This window comes from Gopherus evgoodei, chromosome 1, assembly GCF_007399415.2.
Source record: "Gopherus evgoodei ecotype Sinaloan lineage chromosome 1, rGopEvg1_v1.p, whole genome shotgun sequence".
Taxonomy (NCBI): Eukaryota; Metazoa; Chordata; order Testudines; family Testudinidae; genus Gopherus; species Gopherus evgoodei.
Window position 1 is genome coordinate 204,848,767 of NC_044322.1, and position 21,466 is coordinate 204,870,232.

A 21,466-nucleotide genomic window follows, 5' to 3' on the forward strand; every position below is an offset into this window, starting at 1 on the left:
AGCCACTGAAGTCCTCAAATCATGGTTTAAAGACTTCAAGGTGCAAAGAACCTTTCAGAAAGTGACTCGTGCCCCACGCTGCAGAGGAAGGCGAAAACCCCCAGGGCTTCTGCCAATCTGCCCTGGAGGAAAATTCCTTCCTGACCCCAGGAAAGAATTCTCTGTAGTAACTCAGATCTCACTCCATCTAACATCCCATCACAAGCCATTGGGCACATTTACCACTAGTAGTCAGACAAATTAATTGCCAAAATCAGGCTCTCCCATTATACCATTCCCTCCATAAACTTATCAAGCTTAGTCTGGAAGCCAGATATGTCTTTTGCCCCCGCTACTCCCCTTGGAAGGCTGTTCCAGAACTTCACTCCTCTGATGGTTAGAAACCTTCATCTAATTTTGAGTCTAAACTTCCTGATAGCCAATTTATATCCATAGTACTTTGTTTATAGTACAGTGGGAGAACTGGGAGCTAAACCTGTGGTTTCAGGGAACCTAGATATTTCTAGAATGAGGCTTATATCACTAAGTCATCAAACTTACAAGATTCCATAGTGTAAAGTGGAAGAAGAATGCTTCCTTACTCAACTTCCTGCTGCCTGTGTACACTTGGTTCTCACACCTTCTTGCTTTACTGACAACAGATTTACTGGTTTTCATTCTTGTTATCCAGAGAAAGCCAACAGCTCAGAGAACTACAGTCTTTTCTTTCACATGCACCATCACAACTGGTTACGAAGATCCAATTACAGTGCCATTCAAGGTGTGGCGAGATTGCTTTTACTTATTCTCACAGGCCCAGTAAATCTTGGCTGAAGTCCTGGCTTTACATTGTTCTCCTCAATTCTTGCCTTAAACATATATTTAATCAAGTAGCAACAAACTGACCTTGCTACCTTAACCGGTGAGTCTTAACACTGGGGGAAAAAAAATACTGGTAATACCTCATCATATCCAAATAACCACAGCCTTGGAGTTTGGTAGTATTTGTCATAAGTGATGTAGAGGTCATAAGTTCTGGTCTGCAGGATGGCATCTTCCCCTCCGACATCAGCTTTAGCTTCTGCTATTTTTCTTGTATCAAGAGTTGCCTGAGGGTAAAGATTTAAGATAAAAGAATAAAGTCAATAACAGTAAAACAAATATTAAGTAACATTATGCCTTTATTCACCTTTGCCCCATACCTAAAAAGGCATCTGAAGACCATGGTATTCTGATCAATGTGTCAATTACAATATTTATTTATAACAAAAATTGGTGCTTTTAAAAGTTTTAGTAAATGCATTTTAAAAAAAAGCATATTAGCCATTTGACAGTGTTACCAGTTTGAGCACAAAGTAGAAAGGGTGTTAATGCTGTGGAGGAGGTAGAGAACAGTTCACTCACGTCATCTGTCTCCAATAGCCCACTCTCTTCATATTCTGAAAGGAAAGAGAGAATGTCTATAAGTTCATGCCAAGCTTGTAATTGGTCATCAGAAGCTTAAAAATAAACAACCAAGAGTGCATCCTTAAATTCTGCAAGCATCTAATATACATGCATTATCCAAGTAGACTTCCTAATTTTCCAGTACCATTAAACTACACCTAGACTCTCTAATACTGTAAATCTGAAGATTGTCTACCATGTGACTCCACTAGACACTCATTATGGACGCCTCTAGGACAGGGGTCTCAAACATGCGGCCCGCAAGGTTATTTTTTGCGGCCTGCAAGCTCCTCGCCCTCCCCCCCCCCGCCCTCCCACAGCCTTTACCTACAGCAGCTCTGGCCCTGCCTCGCCCCCACACTGCTTCAGGAAGCCGAAAGAGTCTGGGGGAGGAGGCGGCGCAGGGGTGTGTGTTGATGTTGCTTCAGGCACCGCCCCCAGCAGCTCCCATTGGCAGCGGTTCCCCGTTCCCGGCCAATGGGAGATGCTGAGGGCAGTGCCCCGGAACCTGGGGGAGCAATTTGTTTCCCGGAGAGGCGCGGGTGTAGGGCAGACAGGCAGGGAGCCTGCCCTGCCCCCGGTGTGCGCCAGGCCAGAGCCCGCCCCCCAAACCCTTCCTCCAGTCGAACCCCCGCCTTGAGCCCCTTGCTGCACCCTGCACTCTGACCCCCGCCACATCCCTCCTGCAACCTGATCCCCTGCTGCATCCCTCAACCCCTCCTGCAACCCACACTGCAACCAAGTGCCCTGAGCCCCCTGCTGCACCCTGATCCCCTGCCCTGACCCCTGCCACACCCCTCACCCCAACTCCCTGCTCTGAGCCCCTACCACACCCCACACTCTTCCTGCACCCTCTGGGGGCAGGTAGGGGGCAGAGTTGGGGTGGGGATTTGGGGAAAGGGGTGGGAAGAGGCAGGGCAGGGAAGGGGCGGGGCTTCATGGAAGGGGTGGAGTGGAGGCGGGTTCAAGGGTGGCGGGGGTGTGTGTGTGTCAGTAATGTGGCCCTGGGGCGAATGTACTAGACCTCATGTGGCCCTCATGGTCATTTGAGTTTGAGACCCCTGCTCTAGGAAGTCAGCATTTTTCACTGGGTGAGTTTCAGAAACTGAAGTTTGTGTTCAAAACAGTCACAGAGTTGCCATGCTAGACCTGTCTATTCCACTGCCTACTGGCCTAATTTTCCAGTCACTGACACTTGTGCATTCCAGTGGAGTTGTGGTGGAGTAAACCCAATGTGAAAGGAGAATCAGATCCAACATGGGACTGTTAATAGGCATTACATGGAAACAAGCAGTAGTTCTTTCCTAGAGTGCTGCCCTAGTTACATGGCTGAAATAAAGTGCATCCTATCCGACTTAAAGGGAAATACCTTCCATGTCAGCTGCTTCCCCTTCATCTTCCTCATCATCTTCACAAGAGGCTGGATGTCCTGGTAGTTTCATACTGTCCTTTTAAGTTAAATTGAAAGCAAATGAGAACAATGCTTTACGGACACTTGAATTGCATATCACATCTCTTGAACCCATCTGCCTTGGAAAATCTATTTACAAATGAGTATTTTCCATTTATTCCTATGAAGTCAATCAACATATATAAGAAAAGTGATATTCACATTAGTAGGTACTACATCCTCAGGCATTTAAAGGTTTTTGTACATTAAAAATCCAAAATCTCTTGCTTCCAGATCAACTCTGTTCAGGCTCAAAGTCAAAGGATGACTTCTGTAACTATCCATGTTGTAAATTCTGCTCTGAAAATACATCTACTCCTATATCACCACCAAGATAGAGACTCTGCTGTCAAAGCATAACTGATGAGCCTGCTGTTTCCCAAGGCAGAACAGAATCCAGTTTGCTCAGAGGCACCACACAGACTATACAGCAAGCAGGAAGAAGTTGTCAGCAAAGAGCAGTGACTTGAAGACATACAGAGCTGGTACATTGGGCAAGTCAATTTAAAGGAATCAGGTACAATTATACTTAAAACTAAGTACCTGGTTTAAAGTTTGTTAGTACCATAGCAAAAGCCAGTTGTCCAATAATTCCACAATTGTTTTAAAGCCATACAAGACTCTCAGCTTGTTTGAGACACTGATCCATAGTCTGACAAGTCAGAGATCCGAGATTGGAAAAGAGATCCTTGGTGTTAATGGCCAGCATAATTCCCTTTCCATATAAAACAGGTTCTAACGTTAAAGGTTCTATACAGGCTTGCTAAGTGCATAATAAACTGCTTTGGGATACACTACCTGTGTACTGAAGACACTACATAAAAGCAAATCTTGTAATATTACTACTACACAGGAACGCCAAGATTTGCCATGTTGTATTGGGCCATTGACCCATCAAACCAAGTATCCTGCAAAAAGCAGATTTTTTTTGGCCCTTCTGATGAAGGCAAAACCCTTGCCACACAATGCGTACGTAGAGCCAGTTACACAATGCATTACGTACAGCGCAGATACTTCACAGTCTGAAAGAGCAGGTGACAAGCATGCCAAGGGCTTTTATTTCTGCTTTGAAAGCGTGTATTTGCCCTGGGCCCCATAAACATTGTAAAAATATTGTTGTACAAGACAATGTTGTTGGTCAGCTACAATAGGCCTGTAAGCACCATGAGGACCACCAAATTAAAGTGGTCTGTTGCACTCCTTACCAATTCCACCCCCAAACACTTCACACACCAGATTTATACTGCTTTTAGATTCAAAGAAGCCTTCCAATTGCAGCTCAGAGGCACAGCTCCATTTTAGTCAGGTTCCTTTTTAAGAGGCATTTCTACAGATGCCTTTCACCCAATAATGCTTTTTAAACATATACATGTTATTGTTGAGAATGGAAAGGTTCATGCTATCTTAAGTGCCTCTTCAGCCTTAGAGGAAGCTGAGAGCAGTTGGAAATTTTCCAGATTTCATCTCGGCCCTGTGATGATTTGAGAAGTATGGTGGCAGTTAATAAAAACGCACTGAAAAAAGAATGAATTTAGCTACATTAGTGCCTCAGCAACTGGAGACAGAAGTTTGGCAGGACATGTGACTTGTCCAAATCAAGATGTACCTTCCCTAGCCTACCTTAAGGGACCAGGATCTTAAAACTATATAAAAAACTTGTTGAATAAGCCCCATTTTACCATATAATAAGTCTTTTTTTTTTTAAATCTAACAATTTGTCAGCATTCTAATAGCTCTGCACATGCTCACCTCAAAGTTGAGTGAAATCAGTTTCTAGTTTATAGGTGTATGTGGAATATTAGTGAATGTGTATGTTGAATGGAAATACTCCAGACAAACAGTGCCTCATTCCATGATAATGGGAGGGGATACATGCTTACACTGATATTATAATGGGTTACTATTTCAGTTCATAGCTCACCCCACCTTCACATATTTCCTGGCCTCTGTACTGGTCTTTCATGTACAGAATTAGCTCACATGGCTGTTTAGGGACACTATCAGACATCTATAGTACTTTAACCTTCTAGTATAAAAGTCAATATTCACAAGCTAACAAATACCTTGCTCTCCAGTGTGATCTCCTTAACTGTTTCTGTCCCGCCTGCAATACCTGTTGATTGAACATCAACATTGAAAATAGTCCAGATTAGAAGAGCCTGTTTCTTTATTGCCAGGATGGTACAAATTGCTCAATTAGGTTTTTATAAAATAACTTTAGAATCTGTAAGGACACGTCATTCAGAGCTGGAAAAGACTATCCCTCCCTCAGGGAGACTTATGTAGGCTAATACAGACTAATCATATAGGGAAGACTTATCATGAGACAAGAGTTTTGATAGAGGAATCTTAAGGAGTTTCTGTACAAGTAATGAGTTGGGGGGAATAATTTAACTGATGACTGATAGCTCGTACCACTGCAAAAAAATCTAGTCGGACTAATAGTCACACTGTACTACTCATGAACACTATCTTACACATAGTAACCTCAAGCACATGAAAGCAAGGTGCACTCCAAGAATAATAATAATTTGAGCATGTGGCAAGAGCTACTGTTCATTCAAAGCATCCTGTCCATGTAGCAGCCTTGACTGTGGTTGAACATGCTTCCTTCTTAGCCAAATGTTATTTCTATAGTGCCATAAGTGTATAAAATAATTCAAATAAATACTGACATGTCCCTGTTCCAAGGAGCTTATATTTAAAAAGTAGCAGCTTGCCACTATCAATTAATAAGCATTAGGAGAACAGCCTGATACTGTAGCTACACTAGAGAGCTTTGTGCCATGTAAACACTTTAGTGTAGCTGCTCTAAGGCAACAGGAGGGAGCTCTCCCATCAGCTTAACTACGCCAGCCCTGGGAGCAGTAGTAGCTATGCTGGTGGAAAGATGCTCTCTGGCCAACATATGCTGACTTAATTTAGTGCTGTCCGCATCAGCATTTATATCACTCAAGGGGCTGGCTAATTCATACCCCTGAGCGACATTACTTACATTGACTTAAGCTGTAATATAGCCGAAGCCTCTGTCATTCAGAAAAAGGAACACCCAATGCATTGTCACTTCTTGTCAACCCATCCCACTTATCCTTCTATTACTTCTTGTTTACTGCTGTTCTTCTCCCCTGTCCTGTAATATTACATCACTTTGTTTCGATACAATCTCAGGTCCAGTTAACCAACTGAAGAGGAAGGGGATCTCAGATGACTTCCTCAAAGATATAGGTATTCTCCTAAGATAATGCACTGTTAGTAGACAGCATACCCTACCACTCAGGAAAGGCACAGTCAGCATACTAGCAACGCAACACATCAGCAAATGAACACTGTTTGAGAACAATCATTTCAACTGGCTAGTGAAGTCACTCCTACATATTGTTTCTCCTGCCAGCACTGAAGATACTCTTAGTTCTTCAATATCCTAGCACTGTCAGATATTTTTGTTTACAGAACTGGTTCACAATATCAGTGAAATTCCCAAAAATCACCAGGAGTGACCAATCAAAAATACAGAGATGTATAGTGACAAAAATAAGAATTAAAACATCAGCAGACACAGGATAAAGAAATTAACTTCTTCTGGGGTATTCCAATCACACTAAGGAGTAGTTTCTCTTAGAGCACGTCTTCACTAACAACATCAGTGTAGTCACGGCACCAGTGCTGGGAGAGAGCTGCCCCAGAGCTACCAAAAAAAAAAACACAACAACCCAGCTCCATGAGGGGAATAGCTACCAGTGCTGGGAGAACTGTTTACATTGCCACTTTACAGCGCTGAAACTTGCAGTGCTCAAGGAGGTGTTTTTTCACACCCCTGAGCGAGAAAGTTGCACAGCTATAAAGTGCCAGTGTAGACAAGCCCTTAGAAAGCCTCTGAAAGGCTACACAGCTACTGAGAGATGTTGCGTTACTCAAGGGGTGAAAATGCTTTGAGTACTTTTGATACATAGAAAGGAGAGAAACTTACCTTTAAGGGCTATTCTCAAACACCTTCATTGTGGAATTTAAAGGTCAGCCTTCTCAGGCTGTGTTAAAATAATCATCTACTCAAAAGAAAAGCTGAAAGGAGTATACTATGGAAGAGATTTTGCTAGGCACTTCGGAGTTAGATTGACTACACAGTAGAATCAGATGAATGGTTATTTTTAGTTTTTGAATCTCTCTCTCACAGTGACAAAGGCATCCACTTAGAGAAGTCTGTTTCTAGGACTAAAGCTTTCAAATTTATGTAAAGTACTAACTTAATTTTCTGTATTTAACTAGTTTCCTTTTATCATACCAATTTATCTGGGGGCCCTTAGATACCAAGGAGACAGGCACCTTCTAGCAACACGGAGCTGTTGGGGCTAGAGATCAAAGGTTCATCTAAGGTAGGGAAATATCATAGTTGTGTCATTGCTTAACTAAGATAGAAACTTAACTGTTGCACGTCTCATACTTAAACTCACTGACAAGGGAGGTCAGTATGCCATTCTTCACATAAGGTGAAGCGAATGGTGCTTTTATTTCTCTCAGTATCTCTTTAGTAACAAGTTTGGTCCCCTGCATGTGGGATATTTACCTTACCAAATATAGTAATATGCATCTCTATTGTGCTTCTCAAAGGACTTAAAGCTTTAAGAATCCACACTTCTGAGGTATTACTTCATTTCATGACAGAAACAGACACAGACTAAGCAACTTGCTAATGTCACACAGAGTACACAGGTATTTAACTGGGAATGTAACTCAGGTCTCTCAAACTGGCTATTAAGACACATCACATATGAGAGACATTTCGAAATTAAAATTAAGAGTCAAGGTCTTTAATATTAGTTAGCAGTGGAAAGTTAAAAACAAGCGTTTCAGTACCTGCATTGTGAAATGTGTCTACCCATCCCCCATCACCATCATCTTCTTCTATGATTGCTTCCAGTTCATCTGAATACTCCATCTGTTTACACCGCTTGTAGCATGGCACTGTAAAGATCAGCAAACTCTTACGAGTAATAGAATAACTGCAGTCAGATACTAGACAGAGCAGAGACACTCACTCTGCAAAGCATTCTGCAGTGAATACGTTTCCCCAGCCCCTATTTGCTTTCTGTGGTACAAGGTTGGTTTTTTTTGGTTTTTTTTTTTTTTTAAATAGGTTAAAAATACAAATTTAGACAAAATACGTTCACATTATACAATTTCAGTACATTTGGGTTAATCTTTTAGGATTTCCAACTTTAATTATTCGTGTGAATTTAGTGCAGGGGAAGGTAAGATGATACTTGGACTCTAGTTAAAGAGCTGGTACGTTCTAGGCAGTGATTACACAATCATCTTATATTTTTCTGCCACTTGTCATTGTGCCTCAATCCTGACCTGTAAGGGTCAAAAGGGAGTTTGAGTCTAGATTTTCTGAGACTGCGAACCATTTGGTGGTATCTGGGAACTACCTATCCATTTGTTTCATGCATGTCACTGAACAGCTTTTAGTTAGTGCAGAACTTGGCTGAATTTGAACATACAACTTTTACTGGTTATCTGCTGGGCAGACTTCTACTTAAAGTGCAGTAGTCATGTAACTGACAGATCAGTTTGTCATAAGCTGACTGTAGACCTTCTACAAAAAACAGGGCATGGGGACAGGGTCAAAATGAAAACTAGAGGACATCCCCCAGGAAACTGGTTAGTAGGGTGCTCTGTGGCATCTTTTCTGCAAGCATTTAACTTAAGTCAGAGGTTACCAGTATATCATGGTCCCAGACAACTGAGTGCAAGAAACATGGAATCCTGGATTTTCTTCCTCTGAAGAGTGACCGGGAGAGAAAGGGCACCAGAAGACCCCACAGAAATTGCAAGTACATCACTTAGCCATGCAGTCATTGCTATTGCCTGCATAGCAAGTTCATTGCAACTGTAGGCAGCACTGGGGTGGGGTGGTAAATAATTCAATTACTTTCTCTGCAGACCACAGGACATTCCACTGGCCCACTGAGGATTTCAAGTCTCCAAAATAGGCAAGTCAAGTCAAAGCATGGAATACCACCTCATGAGGCCATAATTCCTTCTCGCAGGCCTTCAATTACATAGCCCCCTCAGTTCTAGATTACAAAAACTACAATTGCCTATCACAAAAATGCCAAAGTTTGAGACAAAAGACAATGTTTCTTTTGTGAAAAGAAAGCTTCCCCCATAGTTTTGGCTCAGATGCAAGCTTTCCTCTTTTAGAGCAAGTGGGGCAGTCAGCACTACCATTATACAATGCTTTAATTTTGTGACCATCAGCTGACCTGTTTCACAGCAGAATTCTGCAGTTTCACTAATATGGTGATCTGAGTTACATGGTTTGTATGAGATTAAAAGTATGAGTGTTACCAAGTAAAGCATTTTGGAATAATTTTAGTAAGCCAGGAAGAACCAGAAGATCCAGTATTGGGGAGGGTGAAGGAAGAAGAATTTTAAGTTAAAATATCACCCTTGCTAACCATTGTGTGTGGAAGGGCGGGGGAGAGGAGGTGGAGGATTAGAGGAAGCAAGCAAGGAAGGAAAGATAAGGAGAGTTATTTAGTGTTTCTGGACTTAAAGTTTTCAATTTCACAATGCAAGCTGCAATGCTCACCCCAAGCATATATTTATCATCTTCATGCTTGGTGATGACAGATTCTGTGAGACAAGAGATCTGAATACTCAAGTTCAGACAATCTACTGCTTGTGTCACCACAAAATTAAAATGCAGAAGATACAAGGGAAGGTAAGTATTCATTAACAATTTTATGTAGAAGGTAAAATTTGGGTGCACAAGCATGTTCCAATAGGCCTACAATTATTTTCCCCTCGAGTCATTCACAAGAGCCGTACTGCATTCAACTCCAAGAGTCATTCTTACCATTTTTAGTTACCAAAAACTGCTTGTCTGTTGGCAGATAAGCCTTAACCTTTAATTCTTCTCCTGAAGCCCTTTAAAGAAAGCATACCACAAAAAAGTGAAAACTTGTTCTGCAGACAAGAACACTTCTATTTTCAGTCTGTGTGGCCAGAAGACAAAAATACCACCTTCCTGCTTCTATTTGACACTAGTAACCACCACATATGTAGTAGCAGAACTTGAGATATACTGCAAAAACAACCTACCTCTTTGCAATTTGAAACATACCAAGCTGACCAATGAGGTGAGCCCAAGTGTGAGCAGGAAGGGGCTGGGAAGAAGTATATTTAAAAGCTTTCAGCAGAATCACCTCACAATCTATTGTGACGCTTGCCACGCTGATAAATCTAAATCTACTAATCGTATATTGCCCACATGCATTAGTTTTTGGCTTGAACAATAATAATCTAGACACTAATGTTATGTTCTAACCACTAACCATTTCATGATTTATTTTTGTGATGCAAGAAAGACCCTGTTAAAATGTACTGAATACATTTTTTGTACATTCTCATTGCATTCCAGAGAGGTAAAAAAAAGCCTTCTCAGAGTGACTATGGCATGTATATTCAGAGATAGATTAGAAAATGCTAGTCTATAACTCAGCTGGATATGGACTCAAGATCAAATGTAAGTAGTGTAAGCTATTGTTTTTAATATGAAGGTTACAACAAGGCAATGACTTCACAAGTAGCCCCTTGTAGTTAGTAAGTTCAGTGACTCTCTGCCACCATGACAGAGAACATGGTCTCAAGATTTCAGATTCCCCATAACCAATGGAGCAAAGAAAGGCCCAAGGGAAAATGAGCCTGTATTACCATTGGAAATTCAAAGTATTCATACCAGAGTGGTCTGTTTTCTATACCACCTCAGAAGAAACCATCCTAACTGCAGCTACAAATCGTAGGTGATACAAAAGCCTCCCCCACAAAAGTGACTGTAATTTGGATCATGACAAAGATATCAATGGCATGGGATCTATGGCCAGAGTTCACGTCTAGATTTAGTTCTTATCTGCATTAGCTGAGATATACCATACATTTTTGCATCTGATGCAAATGTAATATGACAAAAATGTGCTGTTCCTCTAGCTTTCCGCACCTCTAGCTCTTTGTGCCTCGTTCTCTTTTACTTACCATTGCCAAGTAGGACAGTGGTGAACTAAATGGTCTCCAGCTGCCACAAACTGTTTGGGCACAAAGAAAAAGGTGAAATGCGTACGTAGTATAAGGAAACTCTTATGAACTTGAACAGTATTAACACTTCCGTTGTACAGAGATCACATTTTTGTAAGTGTGTTCCATCTTCATAGCACTTTATGCTTTAGAGATCCAGTGAAAAGAAAAAGCATTTGTTTCCTCCAACTGGTGTAGACACTGATTGATTTCTTTCATCTCAAGGAACCATGCAGTAAAGACAGTCATAACTGCAAAGATGGACAAAACTTCTAAGAGTTTTCTCTATACCTTATGGCAAACCCAAAAAGGTTTATCAACATTTACCAGGCTAGTACATTTAAAATATACTAGTTGTCATAAATATAAAGGGAAGGGTAACCACCTTTCTGTATACAGTACTATAAAATCCCTCCTGGCCAGAGGCACAAAATCCTTTTACCTATAAAGGGGTAAGAAGCTCAGGTAACCTGGCTGACACCTGACCAAAAGGATCAATAAGGGGACAAGACACTTTCAAATCTGGGGAGGGGGAAAAGGCTTTGTTTTGTCTGTTGTGTGTGCTTGCTGGAGACAGATCAAGAAGGCAAGAAATCCAACTGCATTAGAATTAGTAAGTAATAATAAGGGAATGTGTTAGCTTACCTTTATTCTGGCTTGTAATTTTCCTTGTCTAGAGGGAGGTCTTGTCTAGAGGCAGGTTTATCCCTGGATTTGTAACTAAGGTTTTGCCTAGAGAGGAAATCCTCTATGTTCTTGAGTCTTTTGTTATTCTGTAAAGCACTTACCATCCTGATTTTACAGAGGTAATTCTTTTACCTTTTATTTAATTAAAATTCTTCTTTTAAGAACCTGATTGATTTTTCATCGTTTTAAGATCCAATAGTTTGGGTCTGTGTTCACCAGTACCAATCTGTGAGGATATTATTCTCAACTCTCCCCAGGAAAGGTGGTGTCAGGGCTTGGGAGATTATTCTCAAGCCTGCCCAGGAAAAGGGGCGTAGGCAGTTTGGGGGGATATTTGGGGAAGGTAGGGCTCCAAGTGGCCCTCCCTAAACATTTGTTTAAGTCACTTGGTGATGGCAGCATCACTAATCCAAGGAATAGGGGAGTTTTTAACCTAAGCTGGTAAAAATACGCTTAGGGGGTCTTCACGCAGGTCCCCACGTCTGTTCCCTAAAGTTCAGGGTGAGGAGAAAACCCTGACACTTGTTCACTCCACCATGAAGACAGCAATGAAAAAAGCGAGTTTTATTTGCCCATGGGGAAATTTACTCTTGCCTATATCAGGATTTGACAAGACTGCTTTATTAAATAAATTCTTGTTACAGTTAGCAATACAGGCAAGTAGAATTTGGATTGACATTTAATTTTTGTGAAAGCTTTTCTTCTTTAAAAAACCCAAATGGAAGTATTTCCTCATTCTCAATTTTAACTATAAGTTCTTAAAAACATTTCCCTGCAGTGTTCAAAGCCAAACACTGTAAAATGAAGAAACTAAAGTGAAACGGACATCACTTATTCATTGTTGAAGTCGAGAGAAATGCAAGTAAGCAGATACTAGTATTATAGCATGGCAGTGCCCAAAGATGCCAATTATGAATGGATATCAAAAAGTGTGTTAGGTGCTGTGAAAACATATGAAAATAGGTCCCTGTCCTGAAGAGTTAGATTTTAAAAACTCTTAATAAACTATAAATAGTAACTGAGGTAAATAAATTTCTTAATTATGTTTCTAGTATATTTTTAAAAAACAGAAGCATTTAAGAGCTACATAGAGTGAATATTAATGCAGTCTCATGCAGTCAATTGTTTGTCCCTTTATTCTATTCATAATGGGAAGGAACAGTTGAAGTTTTAAAGCCATAGTGAATTTGTTTTGCTTGTTCTTTACAATGTTATTACTTTTGCAAATGACTTACACATCTGTTGTTCCAGTTGCTTCCCCATTTTAAAATACTACTTCACAGTAACATGCTACTCAGATGACAAACTCATTGCAGAATGGCTTCACAGGCTATAGTATAGATTGGCCAACCATTTTCTCTCCATGTGCTCCAAAAACAATGCAAGTCAGCATAACAAAAATATCACAAAGTTTGTTCAGTATGGATAATAGATTTACTCCATGGAAAAGTAATTTCCTCTTTCTAGGAAAGTGTCTGGAGACTGACCTCTATCAAAAGAGATGTTTTACCATAATGGGGAAAAACAGTTTAAAATTAAAACAAAACAAAACAGGGAAGACCTATAAAGTAATTCACTCATACATGAAAACACTCTGTATAATGTAGAAAACTGCAGCATTCTTTAAAATCCTGTACTTGTTTAAAACACATGAATGGATTGTTTGTAGAAATGGGGAAAATAGGTACATCCTAACCATTTTAATGACATCGTCAACATAAGATGTCATTTTAAAGTGTTTTCTTACCTGGGTTAACCCTGCAAATTACTAAAATGAACTTTAAATCTCATTTGTTTTTCATCCTTCAGTTTTTACAGTGAAACTAAGCCAGTCAGTTTCACTTTGATTTCCATGCAGTAGTCCTATGAACAAAGGTTTGTGTTCACAGTACTGCAAGAAAATGTTTAACTTAAACATCCTTAAATATGTTAATACAAATAGTTTTCAGTAAGCATACATTTAAAATTTTATAAAATTAAGTCTGGTGGTGTCCTTTTGAAATGTTACTAGTAAGGATTTAACGGAATACTCATGTGACATCCAAAAAAAATGTTAACATGAATTCAAATATCTATCAATATACTAGAAACAAGAAGAGGCAGGACAGGAGTTTAGCCAGGTGATACAGTGGGTAAATTAGCTAGCTAGCCACCTCAAGAGATATTATTAGACCTAGCTTTAGACCATAGGATCAAGTCACAAAACTGCCATAGAATTAATCACAATCTGCAATCAGCATTTCAGAGACCAAAAAGACTGGAACAAAAGAAAAAAAAAATATGCAAGCATGGAATTGAAATGCATTAGCAAAGTGGTACAAGTTTGTGGGCCAGCAAAACAAGCGTTATCTGGCAGTAGGTACCCCTTCATTGCTTGCGTATATTGCAGTTCACTGACACACTCAAAGAGAACATATGAGCGCTACCATTAACAAGACAGCCTCCTCTTACACACCTGACAGAATCTCTCTTTAATGATAACTGTAGAACAGGGTAAGAGCTACAGCTCCTAGAACAATTAGGCATAGTGGAGGAAGATTTTTCAGAAGCACAAATGGCAGCTGGACCCTTAAAAATCCTACCCTATATTGGTCAAGGCACCCAACCTTGGTGCAATGATTCACTACTTTACTCCTCTGACCATCTGCTTTACTATGGTCTGTTTCCATAGAGAGGAGACACCCTTTTAAAGCAGGTCTTTCACCGGTTCTCTTTGACCTACCTGCACTCTCCCTTTTCATCCCCCTGCAGAAAATAAACTCAGCCACGGAAACCTACCAAATGGTCAAACAAAGAACCAACCGAAAATCAGTTCCTCCATGGAGCTAACGATTGAGGTTAACACAATACATTTGAAGATACTTTATGTGGGACTCTTAAGACACAATGATGCCTAATAAAGAGACACTTTCACAGATTAAGATACACAGAACAGCTCTGAGTCTAAAATAAAATTAACAACATGGGTCATGTTTATGAAGATAAAGTCAGAACAAGGGGTCCAACTGATACAACATACTTGTGGCAGAAAGGCTACCCAGTCAGGGAACCCACCAATGCAGAGTTGGAATAAAAAGCCGTAACTCTTTGAAAGCAAATTGCCAAGATACATGGAGAGCACACGTGCTCTCAATCTCTTGGGAATCACTACCCTTGAGTCTAGAGGACAGGCAGTCTCCTCACATCCTGCAAGAAGAATGTATGCCATAATATATGACACCAGTGGTTCATTAAATCTAAGATCCTGCCTCTGGCATGGATTTATCTCTGATGCTGCAAACGGCAAAGACGCCCTCCACAGTGCATATAGCCAGCTGACCCAAAAGGAAAACCCCTTCTAATTAGATATCCCTGTGCAGCTTTTTGCCACAGATGATGGGGCTAAGTGTCAGTGGTTCAGAGTTATCTAGAATTTTTTTTTGGTGGTCACCATGAAGTTAGAAGAAAATACACAAAAGCTACCTCAAAAGATTGTTTAGCACTAAAAATTGGTTAATTCTATAGTACTCCAGTAGGCTAGCAAAAATAATCTCCTCTGGCATATAGTGTAGCTCTGTAGAAATGCTTCAGATGCCAATATTGGTATAATATTTCTGCCTCATGTATCTTCCTATGTTATTTGTCAGCCTCGCCACCACTATCTTCATTTTTGTCTGATTCTGTCTCCTTCCTTCTCTGCATTTGTCTTTACCTTACCTCTCTCCTTCACCCTCCCTGCTTCCATTTTACTCTTTTGTAGTCTCTGAGTAAACAGTTTCAGAGACAACAGCTTTCAAATGCTAGCCCTTACCATCCTCGTGTAAAGAAGAAAACTAAAAAACACCATTGCATTCGATACAGAGAAGAAACTGGACAGGAATTTGTAATCCTTGTTTCCTTTTACAATAGACTCCTTTGTAAGCTGCTACTACTTACTGGAAACATGGCCAAGCTAGGGGTAGCCTATAGAGGAGTACAGAAAAATGCTTGTGCATGGCAGGTGGCCAACAATATGTTGTGACCCCACCACACACTCAGCAGCAGGGGAACAAAACAGATGGTGGAAAGCAGGGGCTGCTTTAAGCAAGCTTGGGAGGTCCCTGGATTGCTTAAGGGAGGGGGAGTTCTCAGTCCAATGAACTCTTTCCTGCTTCGATTTCAATGCAGAATGGAGCTGCTGACCCAAGAAAACCAAACCATCTAAACCAGGGATGGGCAAACTTTTTGGGCCAAGGGTCACATCCAGGTGGGGAAATTATATGCAGGGCCAGGGCAGGGGGTGGGGTGCAGGAGGGGTGTGGGGTATACAAGGGGGCTCAGGGCAGGGGATTGGGGTGCACAGGGGTGCAGGATGCAGCAGGGGGCTCAGGGCAAGGGAGTGGGGTGCAGGAGAGGTGCAGGCGGGGGCTCAGGACAGGGAGTTGGGGTGCAGGAGGGATGCAAGGTGCAGGCAGGGATCCCAGGACAGGGAGTTGGGGGGTAGGGTACAGGAGGGGTTCAGGCTCCGGCCCGGCATCACTTACCTCAAGTGGCTACGGGGTTACAGTGGCGCGCACGGACACGGTGCCGGCGGCGCCACAGGCAGGATCCAAAGCACTAAGGGGCCAGATCCAGCCCGCAGGCAGTAGTATTCCCACCCCTGATCTAAACAATGTTCAGAGAAGGGTGGGTTCTCCCTCAGCCTATATTAGGATGCCTAGGGCTTGCGCTCCAAACTCCATTCCAAGAGGAATTCTGTTACTGACAGACTGCAACAGCAGAAATACTTCGCACATACAGCTCTACCCCGATATAACACTGTCCTCGGGAGCCAAAAAAAATTATACCGTATTATAGGTAAAACCATGTTATATCCAACTTGCTTTGATCTGCTGGAGCGCGCAGCCCCGCCCCTCTGGGAGCTGCTTTACTGTGTTATATCGGGTCACGTTATTTCGGGGTAGAGGTGTAGTAGGAATAGTAATCACATCCTCAAATTTTCACTAAGTTAGCAGTTGCAAGAGTCAATTTAAGATTGATTATAATGTTATGGCAACTTTTACCACAAGTTATTACTATTTTAATAGCTTCTTTAAGTACATTTCATAAGTCTGAACACTCACCTCTTCAGGAGTGATGACTCCAGTTTCTTTAAACTTTGACTCCTAGAATAAAGACAATTCAGAAACATTTACATCTCTGTTGACATTTGAATCCCATTCTCCAAAGCTGAAGAAACTCTGCTAGGCTATGATCCTGCAACACTCTCTCTCTCTCTCTCTAGGTCAGTGATTCTCAAACTGTGGGTTGTGACCCCATTTTAATGGGGTTGCCAGAGCTGGCTGAGACTTGCTGGGGTCCAGGGCTGAAGTCCTCAGACTTCAGCCCTGAGTGGCGGGCCTCAGGTTACAGGTCCCTTGCCTGGGGCTGAAGCCTTTGGGCTTTGGTCCCCCACATCACCTCATGGCAGTGGGGCTCAGGCTTTGGTTCCTTCACCCAGTGTGTTGGGGCTCAGGTGTCAGTCCCCGCTACTGGGCTCATGTAGTAATTTTTGTTCGCAGAAGGGGGTCATGGTGCAATGATGTTTGAGAACCTCTGCTCTAGGTAGCTCTGTGCACCAGCTTGAAGGAAGCTGTGGGGTCAGTACCCTAGTTTGTAGCCAGCCTGCAGCCATTTTCTACAGCACAGAACATTAGCAAGGAAGCAGTTGTTTGCAGAATCCAAGAGGTTATCAGAACTGCCACATAATCATAGCATATTTTTCTGCAATTATCAATAGTTCAGTTGGCTAATAGGAGAGCTCCTGTGATCAGTGCTATACTTGCTTAAGAGGCAGAAAGCCAATTAGAACCAGGTACTCTCAGCCATGATTTCTGTAACTGCGCCAAGTTCTAAAATAAAAAATATTAACATAATGCATCAGTTTGAGATTACAAAAAGCACAGAAGTTCAGTAACGAAGAATGATTATTCCCACTGCTAATGTGCCTTGGACCCATTTTGTAGAGATATTTTATTATTTGCTTTTTTGGTATTTAGCCATTCCTTTATTGTGCGCCATGTGCAAATAGTTTTGAGTTTCTTGAATTTTCTCATGCTGTTTTCATTAACTTGTTCTCAGTTTGGATAAGGTTCACTGAAATCTTACAGATAACAGTTTACCTTTGCATTCGGACAGACATCTAGAAAGTTTGTTAAGTGTAAAAAACAGGTGTAATTCATGCTCATGTAAACCCAGAACGCACAGAAAGTTTTAGACTCCAGAAGAAATAACATCAGCACTGAAAGACCAGAAGTTTCCCACCAGAATTTTAAGACTACTGAAGAATGAGAGAACCAGTAGTTATCCATATTTGGGATGTATCACCCATCTCTGTAATATCTGAGGTGGATTTCCTTCCTACTGCACTGAACAGCCCTCAGATTTCATTATCAAGTCTCAGGCCTCTTTTCAACCAGTTCTCTGACTCTGGGCTACAATTCCTTGCTGTTCAATCCTCCAACATCATTCAGTCTTCAATTAAACATACGTTCTACTGCTTCCACTGCCAGAGTTAATTGCCATAGATGCACTGCATGGGGCCCAGACAAAGTCTGAGAATGTCCAAATTGTCATCTTCTAACAAGGAAGCTGGAAAAAGCAAAGTCTTGTCCATATCAGCAATCTAGTCTCTCTCGTCCCCTGCTCCAAAGATGAAGGAAAAAATATAAATTAAGTGGATGATTCAGATGAGACAGGCAAAACTCTTGTGGTACCACTGCGAGACAATAGAATATCAACACTGAATGCCAATGAAGATTCTCCTTTTAAGAGTTTGGGATAATAAATCTGAAGACTTTACGGCAGTGCATTGTGTTACGGTATCAAAGTCTCAGAATGCAACGACCTTAGACCTCGTTCCCAAGGTGCATCATAGAAGTCTGGGATCCTGAGAGTGGGTGGAACCAAAAACAGAACAGCCTGGATCCCCTGTCAACCTAGTGAAGTTTAAAAAGCTTAGCGTCTTTAGAAGGTAAGGCTACATTATGCTGCATTCCTAGTGGGTATTTTGAAAATTCCATCCATCTGTAGTAGAAAGAGACTGAAGCAGAGGCCTGGTACAAGGCTTGAAACAAAGTCAGCAAAAGTTATGCTTTGAGCAAAAGTGAGGCCCTCTCAAAAGGAGATACTTGCCTGCAAGTTCACTGTTCGGTACATGAACTCGACGCCAGTATTGCTAGCATTGCTAAAATACACTGATTATGTAAATACATTTCAGCAGGCTAGGACAAGAACACCTCAATCTAGCAGATAAGATGGTTTGACAGAAGTGATGACTAGTGATGTTTTGTCTGAAATATCAGGAGAAAGGTACAGGGGAGCTACTAAATGTCATGAAACATGTAAGGTGATATGCAAGTTGTTTATCCCAGAAGGCTTGTTTCAGTCTATAAATCCTGGAATGCTTCACTTTAATCCTTTGTCCAGCTGCTGGTTCACTGTCATGGGCAAACATTTATTAAGTTTACCTGTAGCACATATAGGGAACTAATACTGTGCTTTGTTGGCAATAAACTTGGCCTAGCACCTTCACCACTGAACAGAGTCTGTGGTCTTCTTCAGCAGTTCAATCAAAGTCTGCTGTTCAAGCTATCTTGTCAGAGCCTGTGCAGCACATAGCAAGAACATACACACCATTCACTTGGTTTTCAGTTGCTGTTTTGTAGCATTCTAGTCTCTCACAAGCAGCTATTCAAAGTGCAAGGATGATGAACAGCACGTGTCTTAGAATCATAGACTATCAGGGTTGGAAGGGACCTCAGGAGGTTATCTAGTCCAACCCCTTGCTCAAAGCAGGATCAATTCCCAACTAAATCTTACCAGCCAGGGCTTACCTTAAAAACCTCTAAGGAAGGAGATTCCACCACCTCCTTAGGTAACCCATTCCAGTGCTTCACCACCCTCCTAGTGAAAAAGTTTTTCCTAATATCCAACCTAAACCTATCCCACTGCAACTTGAGACCATTACTCCTTGTTCTGTCATCTGGTACCACTGGAAATAGTCTAGATACTTTAATACAATGTGTTACAGTGGTTAGAAGGGGAAATTTGGAGTTAGAACTCCTGGGCTCTATTTCTAGCACAGCAAGTGACCAACTCAGTAAACTCAGACAAGTCACTTCACCACCCTCTGCCTCAGTTTCTGTCTCTATATTCTCAATCACAGTGATGGGCAATGTTACAAAAACTTAGCTAGAACATGGACATCACCATAATATTTACTTCACAGGGGCAAGAAAATTCAGTTCATGAATGAAGAATGCTATAAAGTGGTCTACAAACAAGGATCTCTTACGTGAAGTACAAAATATGTAAGGAAGTTACATTACAGAAGCCTGAACTGATCAAGAGGATTGCGTTTTTGATTTTTCCATTAAAAGGGTCCCAGTAGAAACAACTCTTCTGAAAGCATACACTAAAGGTCTGAGAGCAAAACTGTCTTCATTACCTGGACTGAGGAAAATCCAGACACTAAACTGACAGCAAGAGAAGAAAATGGGGATTTTTTAAAAAAAATCATCAGTTTTAATACAAGGAATTATTAGTAACAGAGGCAAGAATACTTTGCAGTAGAACAGCTACATGTAACAAAGAATTAAAGTGACAGTAGTACCTGCATGTGTTACAGCTATATAAAGTACAGAAGTAGATAGAAGTATTTGCACGTTACAAGGGTTTGGCGAGTATTAGGCTAGGTCTAACACAGCAACCAGACACTCATGGCAGGCACAGGCCAACTGCATTGGTTTAGCTACTGTGCAGACACAGCCTTATTTAAAGGCCTTGCCTACACACAAAAACTGTACTGCTTGAACTACACTGGTATGATAAGAGTGGTACAATCCTCCCACCACTCCCCGGAGTGTGGACTCATCAGTTATACCCAGGTGCTTATACCTGCATAGTTTTTTTCTATAAAGGAAGGCGAACAAGCTATAGTGGTTAAGGCACCTAGGGTGAGCAGATAGCAAATGTGAAAAATCAGGACAAATTTTTGGGAAGTGAGACAAGGAAGGTATAGTTGTGTATAAAGACAAAGCCCTTAGTATCAGGACATCTTGTCACCCTAAAGGCACCTTTCCACCCAGAAACTGCACCTAGACTAGTACAACCCCTAGTACAGGGGTCACGCCCCTAACCAACACAGCAACACCGGCACCAAAACTGTCACCGCCCAGGCCTACGAGTTGGTACCCGAGGGCAAGTCACCGTTAAGGGCTCCCGGCCCACCTGTGGCCGAGCTCGGGGGAGAAGCCGGGGCTCTCCCAGTGTCCGGGGCTGCGCCAGCCGCCGTCTCCCGGTCCGGAGCGCCGCGGGCTCCCTCCCCGCGCTGTGACAGCCCCGCACGCCCCGGGGCGCCGCTGGCGACACGGGCAGAGGCAGCCAAGGGGCCGTTTCGCGGCTCTTGCTGGGACACCAGCCTGCTCCAGACACGAGCGGAGCGGGCTGCGCCGCCGCGGGAACCACCCCGGGGGTCCGACGGGAAGAGGCACCTCCGGGCCCAGCCCCTCCGCCCGGGGTCAGGCTGCGGCGGCCCCACCGGGCGGTACCTTGAGCACGGGAGTGAGGTACTCGGCCACCTCCAGCGCCTTCCCCTTCACCGTGTTGATGACGTTCTGCATCCTGCCGGCGCGCGCTGGGCTCCCCAACGCCCACAGCCCCGCTCGCGCCTCAAGCCTTCGGCAGCGCCCACCACCAGCCGGAGTCACATGACCGATCCCCCCCACACACGTGATACAAAAGCCCAGACAGGGGAAAAGCGCCGCTCACAGCTTTATGCTTGCGCGGCAGATTGCCGGCTCGAGCCCAGAACGCGCATGCGCACGTGAAGAG

General features: G+C 42.3%; 1 protein-coding gene across 3 annotated transcripts in view; it reads right to left on the minus strand.

The window, feature by feature from the left end:
• The window catches only part of ATG3 (autophagy related 3), a 38,642-nt gene extending 17,180 nt beyond the window's left edge, over positions 1-21,462 (minus strand). Inside the window, exons 1-9 of one of the 3 annotated variants that reach the window (XM_030583595.1) lie at positions 21,404-21,462; positions 16,717-16,758; positions 10,910-10,959; positions 9,735-9,805; positions 7,727-7,834; positions 4,939-4,988; positions 2,795-2,873; positions 1,384-1,418; positions 942-1,088 (exon numbers count right to left, since the gene is read on the minus strand). In XM_030583595.1, the coding sequence (XP_030439455.1) occupies positions 942-1,088; positions 1,384-1,418; positions 2,795-2,873; positions 4,939-4,988; positions 7,727-7,808 (393 nt within the window). In that variant the 5' untranslated portion in view covers positions 7,809-7,834; positions 9,735-9,805; positions 10,910-10,959; positions 16,717-16,758; positions 21,404-21,462. The other 2 variants (XM_030583592.1, XM_030583594.1) reach the window with 2 other exon arrangements.
• Between the last annotated feature and the right edge of the window lie 4 nt (positions 21,463-21,466).